Below are 18251 nucleotides of genomic sequence, written 5' to 3' on the forward strand. Positions count from 1 at the left end.
GAGCAGGAGCACCCCAGGATGGTTTCTGCGCTGGAAGCGGCTGCTGCTCACCCAGCCAGCCAGGCAGACCACTTTGGACCAGACCGTAGATTTGTTTTTCAGGCCATGGTGAGACAGAGAATTAAACATATGAATGAATTGAAGGTAGCTCCTGAAACCACTCATCCCTCCCAATCCCAGGGACTTCTAGCGAGGATAACCAGATTGTTTGCCACCATTTGCCCTTCCTTAGCCCACAGCAGCTTCTGCCCATCTTCTGGGCGCAGCCCGTTCCAGAAGGAAGGAGGTTACACTGCCCGAATCACAGCCCTCGGCCATTTCCAGGCGGCACGTCCCGTGTGCTCGGGGCGCTGCCGGGCGCTCCGGGGCCCGGGCACTGCCCGCGGCCGGGGAAGGGCGAGGTGTGGCGGCGGGGCCGTGCCGGGGCCCAGCCCGGTGCCCGGGGCCGCGGGCGGGGCCGAGCCGGGCCGAGCCGGGCGGGGCGGCGGGAGGAAGGCTGTGCGGCAGCCGCGGTGAGTGTCCCGAGGGCCGGCCGGGGCGGGGGGCTCGGGGGGCTCAGGGCTCAGGGCTCGGGGCCCGGGGCTCGGGGGGCTCGGGGCTCGGGGGGCTCGGGGCTCAGGGCTCGGGGCCCGGGGCTCAGGGCTCGGGGCGGGGGGCTCGGGGCTCGGGGCTCGGGGCTCGGGGCGGGGGGCTCGGGGGGCTCGGGGGGCTCGGGGCTCGGGGCTCAGGGCTCGGGGCCCGGGGCTCGGGGCAGGGGGCGGGGGGCTCGGGGCTCGGGGCCCGGGGCTCGGGGCTCGGGGCTCGGGGGGCTCGGGGCTCAGGGCCTGGGGCTCAGGGCTCGGGGCAGGGGGCTCAGGGCTCGGGGCAGGGGCTCAGGGCTCGGGGCTCGGGGCTCAGGCCCGGGGCTCGGGGCTCAGGGCTCAGGGCTCAGGGCCCGGGGCCCGGGGCTCAGGGCTCAGGGCTCGGGGGCCGGGGCTCAGGGCTCGGGGCTCAGGGCTCAGGGCCCGGGGCTCGGGGGGCGGCGCGGGGGCCGGGCCGGGCCGGGCGGGGCGGGATCTGGGCCCTGCGCGCCGCGGTCCGGCCGCGGTGGGCGCGGAGCGGCGGCACAGCCCGAGCCGTGCCGGGAGCCCCGGGCCCGGGCCTGCCCGGCGTCCGCGCCGCTCCCCGCCCCGCGCCGCTCCGCCCGAGCCGCAGGCCGCTCCCCCGCCTCCTCCTCCCGCCGGGCCGCGCCGCGCCGGCTCCGCCGGGCGATGAGGAGCTGCTTCTGCCTGCGCCGGGGGAGCCGCGACCCGCCGCCCGCCGCACGGGCAACAGTTAAGTGTCCCCGCGGCCCCGCTGCCGGCCCGGCTCGGGCGGCTGCTGCGACTCGGCCCCGCGGGCCCGGCACGGCCCGGCACGGCTCGGCACGGCCCGGCCCGGCACGGCATGGCCCGGCACGGCCCGGCACGGCCCGGCGGGAGGAGGCGGGGGCGTTCACGGCCGCGGGCCGGGACTGCCGGGGCCGCTGTGGCGGGGATCTGGCGCCTGGGCCCCGGTGCCCTCCGTGAGACCCGGCGGTGCCTCCGGGGCCGGGGTAGCTGCCGGAGCGGCCTCCGGTACCAGCCTTGGGGTAGAGCTCCGGTGACCTTGACCTGCTCCGGAATTTGCTGTAGATTCTTGGTGTCGGTTAGACGAAATAGGAAAACCCATCTGTGTTTATTGTGGCCTTTTGCTGCGTTTGTAGCAGGGCCTACCTGACTGTGGTTTGTTACCTGTGCTCCGTGCGTGGCTGGAGGTGTGACACTGCTTACAGCCTGGCTGGAGCAGCCACACAGAGTTCACTGTCTTATGTACTCGTGCCTTGCATCACGGAGGCTTTTAAGCTTTCTCTGGGGTTCCTGGAGAGAATTTTAAAGGTCCGCCAGTCTTCAGTGTTGTCTGCATGTTCCCAGGGCTGGGGCATTCTCAGCTTGGTCGTAGTAACGCTGAAACCACAGGCCGGGCTGTCAGCAGGTGTGTAGCTGCTCAGGGTAAAGCTGGGGTTTCTCCATTTTGTGTTTTATTTTAATGGAGTGAGAACACGCTCATCTGTTCTTTAGGGAGCCTGTGCCTTGTGCAGAAGGTTGGCAGCGTCATGCATGTAATTTTTAGCTGAGATGGCCTTCCCTTCTAGACAAAGGCATAACTTGAGCTTCTGGGGGTGTGAGAGAAAACTGACGATGTCTGGTTCTTGTACCACGTGCATCTCTGACAAAGCGAATCCCAGGCTTAAGGGTGCTGGTAGCCCCCAGGGACCTGTTCATACCTGTGCCAAGATAGAAATAACTGAACTGAATGTCATTTCAGTTTTGCTGCCCTGGTGCAAGGTCATCTGTGTATGGAAACCTATTTTGGTTTGAAACAGGACGCTCTTCAGAAATGTGTGTCCATAGTTAGAAGTGCTGTGAAGCAACACAGGGTCTCAATTTTGCTCATTCTGTTGCTTAAGTTCCTGTTTCCATTCCCTTCAGTCACAAAGAGTCGATTTTGCAGCTGGTGCAGGGCAACTGTCTCCTAAGGGAGCCTGTTGCAGGGGTGATTCCAGGCGTGCTTTCGATGGTGGTGAAATGTGACACTGAAATTCTCCCTGTTTGATGGTGGCCTCCAAGGCCCTGATGCTGATTGCCACTGTGGGCTCTTGTTTTTCTGATTGAAACTATGTCCTGTTCCATGAACAGAAATAGAAAGCTGGCAGGGACCTTGTCCGGTTTCCAGGCGTGGTGGGAAGCGTGGGAGAACTGCAGCACTGTGGCTCTGGAGCAGTGCATGGGAGAGCTGCAGCAGTGCAGCTCCAGAGCAGCATGCCTTGTGCCAGCAGTGCTGCCCACCGTGCTGCAGGGATGGAGTGACGGGCCGAGGGTTTGAGCAGTGTGTCTGCTTTGGTTTATGGGACCATTTCCCACAGACTGCAGGGATGCAGTCAGGTAGTTGGGGTTTTTTTTTTCCCAGTTTTGCCTTAGCTCATACTTTTCTGCCTGTGGGAAGAGCATGCCAGTGTCAAAGTGCAGGGCTTGTAGTTGGAGGAAGAAACAATAACATCATTCTCCCTCTTAAGTCCCTGGCTATTTAACTTCAGAGCTTGACCTGCTTTGCTGGCAGCATGATGTTTCTGTATAAAATGCATTGAAAGGCCTGGTCTGGTCATGTACCCACCAGCTCTTGAACTTGCTGAACTTGTTGGAAAGGAACACTGAGAGCAGAAAATGGACTAGAAACTCACAGTAATGCATTCATTTCTCAAAGCGGGTTCTTGTGCTGTTATGTGTGTCCCAGCCAGAGCCCAGCAGTGTGTGTGGTCAGTCACCTCGGTGGAGGCAGCAGAAAAGTATGCCTAGGATAAACTAATAAAGGCAGATGAGCTAACAAGGAAATGGGAGAGAAGAAGCAAAAAGGCTATAAATAGACAAACATGGGAGTGCTGGCAGAAGGGGAATTTGTGTGAGTGTAGGCATGGGTTGTGGGAAGAAGGCTGTGCCAGGAACCAGCAGGGTCCCAGAAGGCCTCTGCTGCAGCTGGGCATCAGGATCCCCGGGACACTGCCCCTCCTGCCTTGGGGCACGTCTGCTTCCAGGGTTGGGAAGGATTTGGGATGGAGCCAGCAGCATGGTGGCTGCTTGTCCAAGAGTGCATCCTGTCCGTCTCGTCCTGCAACCATCCCACCCTGCTTCGCTGCTTGGGGCTGCTGCTGGCAGGATGCACAGGGACTTTTCTGTTAGACACACATTCTTTCCCCACTGGCTTTGTCTGGGTGGCCCCACAGTGTCCTGAATCTTCTTCCTGCCCCAGAGCTCACATCCGGCTTCCTCTGGCTGCTGGGGACTGGATGTGGCCCCACAGCTGAAATAACTGCCAGGGAGCAAGCTCCCAACTAATGGGAAAAATGTTCTTCTCATTGTTTTGGCCTGTTCCCGGAATAAGCCTGCAGTGAGCAGCTGGGCACAGGCAGCTTGCTGCAGGATGCTGGTGGGCATTTCCTGGGCTGAGTGCTCGGCCACTGCAATGGTAGGCGGGCATGCAGGTCAAACTCACCTTGCTAAAGAGAATTAAAATAACAGGCTGCCTAATAGAGAGAACCCTGCTCCTTAATTTAACCTCCTCTTTCACTGTTTGTTTTTTCATTTTTAAGTTAAAAGGCCCAGTAGAAGAAAACCAAACTTTGTTGAGGCTCTCATGGAGAAGTGCAGCATAACTAATCATCTCTGCGACTGCCCAGCCAGAGACTCCCCTCTGACCTGTGCAGAGTCCACAGAAACATTTATCCCAGTGCACAACTGACTTCTGCTGCTCCGGACACAGCTCAGCTGCCCACAGCGACTGGCCTGGTGTGTCAGAGGCTGCCCACGCTGCAGTGCCCACAGCAGGTTTGCCAGCAGGGCAGGTGCTGTGGTGCTGTGCCATCCCTGCCAGCTGTGGGCACAGGGCAGAGCAAGGGGCTGGGCTCGCTGGGCAGGGACAGCTTGGTGTCCTTTGCTGCAGCAGGTGCTGCTCAGGGCCCTGTGCTGGTGCTGCACCGTGTTACCCCGTGGTGTCCACCGTGGCTGGGCACGGAGCCCCACGCCCAGCGCTCAGCCATAGAGGGGCTTTGTGTGAGCCTGCACAAAGTGAGGATTGATGCTGTGTCCCCTCCCCCTGCCACACGGAGCAGGGCTGCACATGGCTCCCACAAAGGTGCCCTTCTTCCTTTGCTGAGGACGGGGTGCCAGCAGGCTGGCAGGGAGGCACGACGCTGCTGGTGGAGCTCCTTCTGTGCTGGTGCTGGGGACCCCTTGTCCTCAGCCTTGCCCAGGCTGACCTGGCAGCTGCTGAGGTTCCTGCCAGGGCAGCTGGCTCTTCCTGCAGCAGGCCCCAGCATGGTGAGACAGAGCCTGGGCAGTGTTCAGCAGCAGGCACTTCATCAGGGTGTGTTTGGCGGAGGCTGGAGGCACGGTGTGAGCAGATCTGCTTCCCTGCAGTGCAGCTGCAGCTGTGTGGGAACCTGCCGTGTGGTGTTCTTAGCACGCTGGGGAATATCATCGCTCACCTGGATTTCAGTTCAAAATGGCCTAAGAGAAGCTTATGTCAGCATTCATTACCTCCCAGCTCCTCCCAATATGTAGTAACAAGTTACCACACTGTTACTTGAAGAAGTTTCAGAAAACATTCGTGAAGAACAGATTGTAAGCTCTTTGTTAAATTCACGTGATGTTTGTTCCATGCTGTATGTCTGAGGTTTTGCACTATTTGTGAGGCCTCTGGATGAGCTGTGGGGTGGCACATGTGGCACGGGGTCAGTCATGGCTGTGCCAGTGCCTCCAGCATTCCTGCAGGGTCCTGGGCTCCTTGCCCACCCTGAGGACAGGGAGCCTGCTGGGAGAGGAGGGTGAGCCCCTGTGGCTCAGGCTTTGCTCACCATCATGCTCAAGGGTTTGAGCTGCTTTGGGAGTGAAGAGGGTTTGCTTTGCTCTGTGCTTTGCTCTGTGTGCTGGACGTGTGTCCTGGTGCTAAAGCAGAGATCTCGCCTCTGTTTGGTTCATCAGCAATAGTGTTTGCACCATTACTGGTCACTAGCACTTGTTGTTTTGGACTCCTTAAGTAGTATGGCTGTTCATGTGACATTATTATTATTTACATAGGGCCCAGACTTGCTCTTTTTTATTGCCTGCAGCACGATGTTTGTTCTGACTGGGCATTGTGAAGTATAAACCCAGGTCCCACTGGCACCAGTACTCACCTCTGCCTTTTCTAGAAGCAGTAAGTAACCAGCCGTCTGAATGGCCTAGAAATGCTGGGGTTTGATTGCTCTGAGGAGGGAATTGAATTAGGCAGCTCTGGCTCACGGCTTGTCTGGCTGTGCAGCAGTGATGCTTGTTTACACAAAGCACTGCCCTCCTGTCTTGGGGTGCGTGGGGGGCGGTTTCCTGGGGCATTCCTGCCTGAAAGCCAGAGAAGACTTGCTTTAACTGGCTGCCTCTGCAGAAGACCACATGCTGAGGCAGTGGCACCTTTCCCCATCCTTCACCTCGGTTGTTATCAGCCCCTTTCTTGTCCTCACTCCTGCTTCCTGCAGCAGCATCCCTCCGAAATTAGTTGGTCTTACCTGCTTCTGTCCTTTTTGCATATCTCCCTCCCTTGACGTTCTCGGTGATGTGTCTCTTCTGGAAGATGCTCGGGCCTCCTCAAGGCCTCTCTGCTTTGCACCAGCCCACCCTGTGCTTCCTCTGTGTTCCCTGGTGTGGAGGCTCCCTGCAGCCAGCGCCAGAGACATCTGTGCTGCTCCTTGAAATCAGTCTGGCTGAGGGGGCTGTGATGGGACTCACGACTCGTGGAGGAGCCCCCAGCATGTCTTAACACCCACAGTGGATGGGGAACCTCCCCATAAAGCCATTAGGAGCAGATTTCTGGCCGTTTAAAATGACAGAGCTGCTTCAACCAGCCTAACCTGGGGATGAAATTTGTTCTCTTTTCGGGAGAGAAGGGATTGAGCTTTGGTTTTCCTGTCATTGCTAGATGGAGACCAGCCCATGGAAGCAACAAAATGAGTCTCAGAGGCTGTCAGCCCAAATTTCTAACCTATTTGGCATTGCACAAGTGTACCCTCTTATCAAAAGCAAATGAAAGTGCAGAAGGTGTGTCTGGCCTAATCCTCTGTTTACCTTGGCCGTCTGTGGTGTGTCAGCACAGGCACTGTGGCATGCGTGTGTGCTCTTGGTTCTCTGGCTTCTGCTGGGGTGTGGTGCCCAGCAGCCCTTTAATTCTGCTGCCTTTTTGCAGGATCAGTCCATAATGCCTGAGGTGCGGGACCTCACGGACGCCCTGCCCGAGCTGCCCATGGATCCCATCACCGGCGTCGGGGTGGTGGCCTCCCGGAGCCGGGCACCCACTGGATACGATGTTGTGAGTAGAGCTGTTGGAGCTGCTGCAGTTCCTGCCTTGGGTCTGCGCTGGGGAGGCTGGGCTTTGTTGGGAACAGCATCTCTTCCAGAGAGGGCGTGCCTTCGGACTGTGCTGTGAGGAGTCCTTTGGTAGCCAGCTTTGAGCCCACAGCACTTGGTGCTTTCCTTCAGCAGAGGGCTGTGGGTGAAAATCTGCCACTTCATCTTTGCCACTCCAGAGGAGCTTAATTTCCTGGAGGAAGGGTTTACAGAAATAGCTGGCCACTGTGGCAAGCAAATTTAATAATCCTAGTAACATTCATCCTGAAGGAGTCCTAAGTACTATACAAATTATATCTCTAAATAAATGGATCCCACATCAGCTGTTTAATCCCACATATCAGCACTGCACAATGATGATGAGAAGCTCCAGAAAGGGAATCAGAGTTTTGCATCCAACTGAAATTGCAAGGATGATTTTAGAGGTTTGCAGAATGCCAACTTCTAAACTAAAGTTTGCCAGGAGACTAGCAGCAGGAAAAGGCAACTGCATACAGCATAGATAAATGTGTAAATAGATAAAGGGAGGTTACTGTTCAGCAGCTGCTTGTTCCTTGGATTAGTTGCTGTGTAACCAACAGCAGGATGTTTCTACTCATAGATCAGTGTCCCAAACTGTGAAGTATAAAATACTGACCTTGCAGAGATCTATAGAGAAAGATTTGGTTGTAGTTCATCTGCCTTTCTATGTGTCTGCTCCAACTGTGCTACATCACACCTTGGGTTTCCAGAGCCACAGCTTGCATGGTGGGAGTGGAAGCCAGCTGACTTGAGGCTTTGCTCACGCCTCTTCAGCTCTGGATCATTGCATACCTTGTTCAGTGTGAGGAAACAAAATGGATCAGGCTGAAGTAAGGACACAAAGGGGGAATTGTGAAAAGGCTCCTTAAAGACCTGGGAGGTTTTTACATTTACTGTGCTTTTCCAAGTGCTCATTACCTGTGTGAGCCAGGCTGTGTAATTAGCTGCTTGCCCTGATAAAGAAGCACGGGACAGTGTGAGACTTGTGATAACAGAATTGCATTTTGCCTAAATGGCTGGGCAGAGAGAGCGCTCACCCCAGATAGCCTGCCTGTGGCTTAATGGGGAGATGCAGTTTAAACTAAACAAGATAAAAGAGTCTTCCTGTGGCTTAATCCAATTATGGTGGTGGTGTAATGCTGGTGAATGTGGGTCACTGTCTCCTCAGGGCACAGCGAGGAGCTGCCTTTGCTGTGAGTGTCTGTGCTCGGGGGCACTGTGTGCCCTTGGAGCAGCCGTGGGCAGTGCCCGCTGCCCTTCCCCAGCCCTGCAGTGTGCTGAGTGCTGCCAGCCACCCTGCTGTCCTCACCCATGGAAAGGAGAACCACACTCACCTTTTGGGAAGCGTTAACAGTGGTGTTTCTGGGGATGTTGTAGTCCGCTTAGGGATCCAATGGCTTTGTGTGTCACTACTGCATCCTGCAGCATTCAGTTCCACAGGTGGATTCAGAGTTGCATGGAAAAATATTTCCTCATGTAGTTTCAGTGATGGTTTCAAGTTTTGCAATGGAGTAACCAGCTCTTTCTGAGACACATATGTTATTTATAGGCTTTACCAGTTTCTTTTTCATTTCTATGCTTCTCCAATTAACAACTTCATTTTCCCTTTTGTTCTCTTTAAAAGAAATCTCCAGGAGCATGGGTGATCATCCCAGGTGTAAATTAAATGCCTGGAGATGTCCAGGGCCATTTCCCAGGTTCACATGGAGCTCCAGGGCTCAGCCTACTGCCCATCTGGAGCTGGCAGGTGGCAGTGCGTGGGGGGATGTCTTGGCAAATGGGAAGGAGGCCTTTTTTCCTCTGTAGGACTTTAGTTACTCCATAATCTCTATTGCCTTTGTGTCTGCTTAGAAAACAAATGCACTACTGGCACTTGTAATAACTGGCCAGGCCTTTTCACAGCTAGAGCACCAAAGACTTGATTTTGCCAAGATACACAGAGTGTGTCTGAAGCTAGATTCCTGAAAATCCAACCAAACTGGCAAGACCCCGAGTGCCTGGGTGGGGAGGAGAGGTGGGAGGCAGGAGCCTGGGAAAGGAGGGAGGTGTGGTTCCTGTGCAGCCGTGTTCTTTGCTGCAGGCTGAGCACCAGCTCCGTGGTGGGTTTGCTCTGGGGCAGTGCCCGAGCGAGCTGCTCCCCCAGCAGGAGCAGCCCTGACTCTGCCAGAGGGGCAGATCACCCTGTGGGGCAGGAGGTTTAAAGGAGCTGCTTGCCAAAGACCTGGCTGGGAGCAGTAACCCCATTCTGACTGCTGTGCAGCAGGTAGGTCACCCTGTGTGGTGGGCTGTCACTTCCTTGCCGGGTGTCCCTCTGCCAAGTCCATCTGTCTGTAGCACAGTGAGGAGTGTCTCCCCCAGCTTCATGAGGAGAAGGAGCATTTCTGGTGCCCAGGGCGCCGTGTGCTCAGTGCCAGGTGCCATATCCTCTGTCTCGCACGTTCCTTGCCTCTCAGCCAAGGCAGGACTGGGCAAGCTGGGGCTCTGGAGTGCCTGTCCTGCTGGCCAGGTCTGCTGTGCCCTCTCCCACTTGGCTCCTGTCCTGAGGGCACGCTGATTAGGCACAGGTCTGCTTCCAGAGCTGCTGGAGCTTCTCCTTGCTTGGAGCCCAGCAGGTGATGCAAGAAGTTTCCTGTTTATACTGCTCTGTTTTCTTTCCCCGTGAGTTTTCTGACAAGTTCATTCATGCTTACATTCTCCAGGCTTGGAGTTCAGGCTTACCATCCCTGTATGCCAGCAGTTTTCCCAAGCAGACTGTTTCCTCAGTATCTTTTCACCGGGACTGACTTACCCATCACAGAGGAGGATGCATGTGGATTTTACATGTTCCTGAGTTAGCAGTTCAGGGAAGATTTGAATTCAAGGAATTCAAATAAGAAAAAAATTTCACCAAAATCCTATTCTAAAATGTGGCTGTTTAAAAATCAGGCATGTTTCTTTGCAGAGGCCTGAACACAGGAGCTGTGTGTGTTGTATAGTGGCTTGACCTGAGCTGGGGCTTGTGAGCAGCAGTTGCCAAAACTCGAGGAGCAGTCTGTGCACTTTGCTGCCTAGATCAGACTGTCTCTTGTCTCTCTCCTGCACGTGGGGTAACTGGAGGCCTTGTCAGCACACAGCTCTTGGTTCCTGTGCCTGGTGCAGTCTCTGCTCAACTAAACATGGGTGCAAAAGTGCCAAGTGTCAGCTCTTTGTTATCAGGCAGCTCTGGGGCCAAGGGCTCACTCAGTGTGATTACAAGAGCCACAGTGCAGCAGTTTGCCCCATCTGAGAGGCATTAGGCAGAAGTTCAGTTTCTGTGGAGCTTCAGACCATGCTGGAGTCTCCATTTGGGTGCTGATTCCGATGGGGGATCTTGTTTCTTCCACCTTTCTCCTTGTGTTTGCCTTCTTGCCTCCTCTCTTACTCAACAACAAACATTTTGGGGCCGGGGGCTCTGACCAGCTTGCTCTGTGCATGGTGAGTGCTCAGGTGCTGAGAGTGGGGCCCTTCCCCAGTGCATGGTGCTGCCTCTGCCCATTCCCTGAATGAACACAAAGTGAGATTTTCTCCTGCACATCGTGCTCTCTCTCCTGTGCAGGGTCCAGGGTCTGTTTCCTCACCCAGCACCACCATGTGCCATCAGTTCAGCTGCATGTGGGCTTCCACTGGAGAGGGACATTTGCAGGGTGTGTCCTTGCATGCAGCACTGCTACTAAAATCCACCAGTGACCAGGGATTACCCCACCTGCTGGAAGCAGCTTTTTTGACCTGGGAGCCAGAATTCCTTGATGGCTTTCCATGAAAATAGTCCTGAGATGGGTCTGTTGTGCTCTGTCTTCACAGACCCTCCCAGCATGCTCAGTGTGCCCTTCTGTGTAGGGTGGTAATGAATGCCTCAATCTGCTGACTTTTCCAAACTATTGTTTGGAGACTGTAACTGAAGTTGCAATTTCCTCATTAGAGTAGCCTTTGTCAGAGCATCTTTAATCAAGGGTCTCCTGAGAGACAGCATTTTTAGAACTTCTTTTTATACCTCCTCTTGAAAGTTCTTTGCACTGCACCTTGTGAAGAAACTAATGAGATCCTGTGAAAGTTTGGGCTGCTGTTAATTAGGAGAGGTCTGAGGAAGAAGTACTGCACATGTATTAACTTTATCTTGGCTCACATGTCTCCTCTCTCCCTCTGTCTCTTCTGTGCAGGTTGCACAAACAGCAGATGGTTTGGATGCTGACCTGTGGAAGGATGGCTTATTTAAATCCAAGGTCACACGGTACCTGTGCTTCACCAGGTCGTTTTCGAAAGAAAATGTAAGTCCATTTGCTGAGTGTCTGCATGATCTGCATCTGTGCCTGGTGTACTCTTACCCATAAGATGATTCATTTTATGGAGCCAATTATAATTCAAGCAGGCGTTTCGCTGAGTACGGGTGAGTAAGGAGGCAAACTGCAATGGCAGAATATTTGCATTTTGTCTTGTGTTTCTCATGGAAAGAAATTGCTGACAAAATCTTCTGCAATAAAAGAAGCACAAAAGGGAATGTTTGCATTTCAGCAGCCTCTCACTCGTTTCCTGCTGCAGCAATGGGTGCTGCCCACTCATGGTCCTGATTGATGTTTAACCCAAATTCCTCAAGAAACAAACAATGCAGGTCGTGTTGGTGAAGGAAATGTTGGTTACTGAATCCAGGGGCATCACAGATATTTTATTGCAGGATTAGCCTGCTTTCTTTGTTGGTTTTGGTGCTGATTCTTGAAAAAGTGCCCACACTGTGCATATGCTACCCCATTCTTGTAATCTGGTCTGACTATTAAGTATGAGTTACTTCGTGCTTAGCAGCAGTTATCTGCCCACACTTGCTGTGGAGGAGAGGAGACTGTGTGCAGCAAGAGCTTCATGCATTCTGCTGTGCTTTTAGTTGAGGCTACTGTGAAAACTTTCTTTTTTTCTGGAGGAACTGTTGACTTCTGCAATGAATGCACTCCATCTAGTGGGTAATCCTGCTTTTGGTCGTGCTTTGGATATTCACGGCGACTCGATTGGCAGGGCCTGGAAGTACCATTTTGTACTCCTGCTTTCACTGTGGTGGGAACAGAAAAGTGATGGCAGCTTCAGGGGCTGCTCACGGGTCCTGGCAGCAGAGCTGGGCATTGCCAGTTCCCAGCATTTGGCCTTTATTCCATCCGCTTCCCTGCCTGCAATTACAGACTAAAGTAAAGCTCCAGAGCTATGGGAAATATCACTTCCCAGGGTGGACGGACAATAATTGTGCTTTTCATCCCTGAGTATGTGCAGTTGCAGGAACAGCAGCCCTGGAATAGGCAGGGAGGCTATTAAATAGGTTTGTGCTGATTTGAATATTAGGTTTATCTGTGGCTACCTGAAATGTGAAGTTGTCAGAAATAATTACAGGACAGGAGCAGCTGCTGGCTGCAGAGACAGTGAAAATACCCTCAGGTGGTGCCTGTTGGACTTTTGGCAGGAACCCTGGGCTTGGCATGGTTTGGAAGTACCTTCTTCATATTGATGAGGCATAAATTAAAGCAAAAGTTTCCCCTTCCTTCGGTCCTTTTGGCCACACGGGATATGTGATGTGCTTCCCTGTTGGGGACATCTGGGGGCTAAAGGCTCCAGTTCCCTCATCTGGGAGGAAGGGAGGTGAGAGGCTCCTCTCTCTCCCCTGGACTCTGATGTGTTGCTGCACTTTGGGTCGGAAGTTTTACCATTTGGAGGTTTCTTTTGTGTTTAGCAAACCAGTGGGAACTCTTTTCTCCTGAAGAACATACCATAGTTAGTAGAGTTAATGCACTTCAGATATCAGTGTTAGAGCAGAGTCAGTCTGCAGTGCCTCTTTAGCAGAACCATCACTCTCAGCAGTTTGCAGTATCTGCCAATTACAAGGGCAGTGCTGCAGCTGAGTGTGGGGAGACCTGTACGGTGGGGCTCTGAGGCTGGGGGCTTCGTTCCCTTTGCTCCTGTGCAGAGCTGACTCCCAGGCTTCCCGCAGGAGCCCCCTGGAGACACCTCTCCCACCTGTCTGCTGCTGCTGGAGGAGCGATCATGGTTCAGCAGAAAGTTGCCACTGTAACACACAGACGGCTTAAATAAATAAAACATGAAAGATGAATCAGCAGCAGCTACTTTGTCTGCTGTTTGCTGTGCCAGGACCATGTTAACTGACACATTGAGGCTTCGCAGCATCCAGCACTGCTTGCTCCAAGATGCCCTGGACATGGCTGGTCAGAGACATGCTGCTGGCTTTGACCTCTTCACCTGAGCAGAGGATGTGTGCCACACTTGTGTCTGCTGGCCCTTCTGGTGAGGAGCTGACCATAAAATGTAGGACCTCCCAAAAATAAACTCAGACCTGACCTCCCCTTATTTCAGAGCCTGCAAATTTAAATATTTTGTAAGTAGTTTGGTGAAATAATCAGAGAGTACAGGTTCTTCTGAAAAACTCTTGCCAGATAAAACTAAAGGAGGTACTTTGCAACCAGTAACAGTAAAATTCAATTACATGGTTTCATGGCTTGGGATGAAATTTTAATTGTTCTGTGTTGTGTTTCTGTTTATAAAGACTGTGCAGTACCTAAAATGTGTTCTTCTTTCATATGTGACCCCAGATTATTGGCAGCACTGCTGGTTTTATCAGAAACTGCAAAGAAAATCTGCTCTTCAAACCATTGTGGAGGCTGTCACTCTGAATTGAGCTCTGAGCTCTTCAAGCCTTGATTAATAGGACAAGGCATGAGTTCAGAATTCATATGGACTCTAAATGAATTTTGTTGTTCCAAATGGCCTGTGCTTCTGGAGCGTGCTGCATTTGGAGCTAGAACCCTGTCTATTCAGTACTAATTAGCTAATGCATGTAATAACTTTGGCTATGTGTGCATAAGCCATCATTCTGTAATGCTTTCTGCTGTTACTGTCATGGAAATGCCATTTTGCTCTTGTAGAGTGTGTAAGAACTGCTCAGTGGATGAGCTGGTGAAAGTTGTACTTCAAACTGCTGTGCCTACAAAAGGAAGAATTTGACTGTGCTTCCAAGGGTCTGGAAGTATGGAGGTGGATGAGATGCTCAAATTTTGCATGCTGAAAGTTGTCTGGTATCTCCTAGTCAGCCAATGTTTGGTTCCTGCCAAGAGGACACTTGCGAGGGTTGCCTTGGTACATATTTAGCATTTCTTTTTGTGGTCAGATCCAATGACAAGGCATCTCAGGCTTCAGCAGGTGGGGAGATCTGGGGTTTAAGTTGGTGACATTGTCATAATCAACTGTTTCTTTTCTCTCTCCAAAGAGCCATTTAGGCAATGTCTTGGTTGATATGAAGCTGATTGATATCAAGGACACTTTGCCTGTCGGCTTCATGCCCATCCAGGAGACCATTGATACACGTAAGTTGACATCTGTTCCTCATCCCACTCTGCCAGTGCTTGTGGAGGCCAGGAGGTGCTGAGGGGGTCGGGTATGTTTGTGTTTGCTGGCACAGGGTACAGGTGCAGTGTCCAGGGGGAATACCATCCTCCTTTCTGCAAGGTACAATTGCTTCACTGAACATCTGAGTGAGCAGTTCCCAAACAGAGTGTTCAGCTCCCCTGGGACTTGTGCCAGCAGCAGCTGGAGCCACGTCTGGTGACAGCCCTGTGTTGTGCAGCAGGCACCGAGGGCACTGGGCTGGCAGGGGACAAGCCCCATGGGAATGGAGCAGGAGAGGAGTGGTGCTGGTGTGTGCTGTGCAGCTGCTCATCACAGAAGCGCTGGTCCCAGTGCCTGTCAGGGATGAAACCCGGCCTAGGAATGAGCAGAAAGGGGTTACGTGAACCTGCTTTGCAGGGAATCATTCATCTGGGGCTGCAGCACCTGAGGATGGGTTTTCAGTCACTGTGATCTGGTTCTGACTGGAACCTGTGGCCTGAAAGTGAAAGACTCTGAAGACCATTTCCCCAGGTCACCCTCTGCTTCTGAAAAATTCTTGGGCACGTGTGGTACAAGGTAGAATTGTTGGCTTATCCTCTGACCCTTGGGAGTGCTGGACCTTACTGTGTGCTGCTTCGATTTCTGTGAAAGTCCTGGTGGAAAGGTGGAAGGGGCCTTTGTCATTAATTTGAAATGCACTGGGTTGTGACTGTCACCGTCTTTAAAGCAGAGGAACTGCCTGTACTAAGGAAACAGTGTGAAAGAGAACACAGACAAAAGCAAATAGTTTGCTTTGTATTTGCAGAAAAAGTCAAATAAGAGGCACTGATTTTGTTCAGAGTTAGCTCTGTGGTCACAAAACTCTGTAACTTGTGCTCCTCTCACAGTGACAGCTGACTCGCAGTTAATACATTTAATACAGTACTCCTTAGGTCCTGAGAAGCATTTCAGGAAGCCTTAAGTCCTAGACTCCTAAAATCAGTTTTAGGCACTTCAAACAGAAGCCTTACTTTTTCAGAGCAGGGGAAGACTAGACTTCAGGGATGCAGGTATTTGCCATCTCTAAAAACACCATTGTAACTGCAAGCTGCATGCACAGATGCTCTATTGGCACACCTCACACCGTCTGTGTGGTTATTGGTGCTAGTGCAGCAGCACATTCCAGAGGCTGGAATGGATTGCTGCTTCCCAAGGCGTGGATTACGAAACAGGAGGAGCCTATGGAGACAGGGCTGCTTGCCATCTGTTGAAGTGAGCATATTTTAAGTTGGAAGATATTTGTTCATATTAAGATGAAGGGTTTTTATTTTCCAGGCACTTGTTTGTAGTTGCTGGTTGTTTCCAGATTTTCATTCAGCATCTGCTCTTTAGATTTTCAGTATATCAGTAGACTTCTGTCCTGCTTTCCAGGTGCCTGCATCCAAACAGGAGCCTCACTTTGCTCACCCTGAGACTCCTTAGGGTGAGGTGGAGTGTTGTTTTCCAGGCACCACAGATCCATGTCTGTGTGCCAGTGCCAGCCACAGACAGCACCAGCACAGGCTGTGGGTTGTGTCTGCATGCTGGTAAACAGCCTGAAGAATTCATTACACAGATAAGGCCTGAGGTTTTCATGATGAGTAACATGGAAACAAGTGGAATTGCTCTGTGACACATAACAGGAAGGGCTGTGCAGTGCATTCATCCACCCTCAGAGCACAGGTCGGAGCAGTGCAGCTGCCTCGTGGGAGGTTCTGGCACTTACTGCTTTGTGAATCTGGTTTGTCCTTGCACAGAACCAGGGCAAACATGGTGGGAGTATCATTTCTGTGCCTGCTGACTTGATCATGAGATGTCACTAACTCTTGGGATGTGTGAGATTTGGACAGACAGCTCTTACACTCAGCCTCTCTGCATGGCAGGCTCTGCCTGCTCCTCCTCGCAGTGGGTTGGAAGTGGCTGGTTGGAGGCACGTAGCAGAATGAATAGACTGGTTATATCAGAAGTTTCCAGGTACATTCCTGGAGGCAGTGCTTGTGGGAGGGATGTTTAGGTATGGCTGTCCAGGCCAGTCAGGCAGAATTACCTGGGAAAGAGCACGGGAATGCAAGAGGCATGTGGAACTGGCAGTCACCTGCTGTTCCGTGCTGTGGGGCAGCATTGGGGCACACGTGGGAGCTGCTCTCTGCAGCAAGCAGGAGGAGATCTGGTTATTGCAGTGCCAATAACACATCTGATAGAACATTTCTCCCTGAATGGCACTGCACTGGCTGGTTTATTGACATATGTCTGTTCTTTGGCACCAGTTCTGCCATGATTACCTGCCTAATATCTGGAGAGATTATAAATAACATTTATACTCTGATCTTGCATAGAACTCATCCTGTATTCTGGGTTGTTTTTGCAGAAGAAGTGGCTTTCAGAAAGAAGAGGCTGTGCATTAAATTCATCCCTCGAGATTCCACAGAGGCAGCGATCTGCGATATCCGAATCCTGGGGAGATCGAAGCAGGCCCCTCCTCAGTACACCTTCATAGGGTAGGTGCCCCTCACTGCAGAGCTGCTGTCGTGAATGCAGTTGTACCAAAGCAAGGGCCCTATGCTCCTGTAATTGCCAAGTAGCTCATAAGAGGTGAAGCTCATCATTAGAAAAGCCCAAATAAGTACAGTTGTTACCGAGTTTGATGTAGGAATTAACTCACCCCTCCTTTTTTTTTAATTGCACTCCTTGTCACTGACCAAGGTGTTGGTGCCACACGGCAGGGGCTGGTGCCCGTGCAGCCCTGGCAGTGATGTGTGTGTTGGTTCCCCAGGGAGCTGAACAGCATGGGCATCTGGTACCGCATGGGCAGAGTGCCACGGAACCACGACCCCGCACAGCCTGCGGCTGCTCCCGCCCCAGCGCCGGCCTCAGCGCCCGCTCCCAGCCTGCCCAGGTAGGTTTGCTGCATTCCAGCTCCTGCTGCTTGATGCTGCACGTCTTGTGGTTACGAACCTTGCCTGGGAAACCAGGGAGCAGGGTGCTGCTTCAGTACGGAAGGATTGTGTCACAGTCTGATTAGGGAACGCGCTGCTTTGTTGGAGTTCCTGCTTGGAAGTTCCTTTGCCTGTTGTTGTGTAAAGAGAAATGGGTGAAGAAGCCAGAAGAAAGGAAAAAATCTGCAGAGGAAGGCAAACAGCAAACTGCACCTTTCCTTTGCTTCAAAATATGCAGGATGTTGTGGCTTCCAACACATATGTGTGGGTCAGCTCAGAAGGGTGAGCCAGAGCTGCAGCCAGGGCTATAGTTCTCACCCAGAGGGAAGGAGAAGTGTCTCTACAGACTTCAGAAGGGAAACAGGTTTTGCTCATTTCCAAGATCAGTCCATTGATGGTTTAAAGTGCTGGTTCCTGTTTTTTTATTTTCTTGAACCCAGTTGCTGAGCTCCAGTTATGCAGCTGACATGAGCGTGCACAGCAGCCTGCTCATCTCATGGTGACTGATGGGAGCAGCACTGCTGGGCAGGAGTGTGTCCAGGCTGTTCTCCTTGTGTTACAGGCAGTATTTCTGTGTGTGTGTTCTGTGTGTACACTTCCACAGACCAGTAGTGCTGTACTGACAGCTTACGTGCTGGACTCCTCTGAACAAAACCAGGTGTTGTTAAGCAGCAAACCAGCCCAGGCAGTGATCAAACTGGGAACTTTGCACTCCTGGCTTTCACTCTGAAAGCACCCAGTGTGAATTGTGCTCCTGCTGCTGAGGATCATAGACTGGGCCAGGCCATTGCCAGGGGACAGCACATTCTCCTTGGGTCCCTTTGTGCTTTTGCCTATTTAAATGCATGTGTATTTTTGCACTAGGCATTTTCTACACTGCAGATACCTTTACAGTATTACAGTAAGTAGTGAGAGCTAGAATTTCAAAGGAGACAGCTGAGAGGAATTCTAAGGTCCA

At 52.6% G+C, this 18251-nt stretch overlaps 1 protein-coding gene across 11 annotated transcripts in view; it reads left to right on the forward strand.

Moving 5' to 3' along the window:
• The first annotated feature begins 449 nt into the window (after positions 1-449).
• The window catches only part of MVB12B (multivesicular body subunit 12B), a 57217-nt gene continuing 39415 nt past the window's right edge, over positions 450-18251 (forward strand). For 3 of the 11 annotated variants that reach the window (XM_066333015.1, XM_066333014.1, XM_066333025.1), the window contains exons 1-6: positions 1234-1313; positions 6769-6891; positions 11126-11233; positions 14221-14317; positions 16726-16855; positions 17131-17253. In XM_066333015.1, the coding sequence (XP_066189112.1) occupies positions 1251-1313; positions 6769-6891; positions 11126-11233; positions 14221-14317; positions 16726-16855; positions 17131-17253 (644 nt within the window). In that variant the 5' untranslated portion in view covers positions 1234-1250. Of the gene's footprint in view, positions 513-1188; positions 1314-1538; positions 5749-6504; positions 6624-6768; positions 6892-11125; positions 11234-14220; positions 14318-16725; positions 16856-17130; positions 17254-18251 lie in introns of those variants that run through there. The other 8 variants (XM_066333017.1, XM_066333019.1, XM_066333023.1 and 5 more) reach the window with 8 other exon arrangements.

The sequence above is a fragment of the Sylvia atricapilla genome, chromosome 19 (genome assembly GCF_009819655.1).
Source record: "Sylvia atricapilla isolate bSylAtr1 chromosome 19, bSylAtr1.pri, whole genome shotgun sequence".
Classification (NCBI taxonomy): Eukaryota; Metazoa; Chordata; class Aves; order Passeriformes; family Sylviidae; genus Sylvia; species Sylvia atricapilla.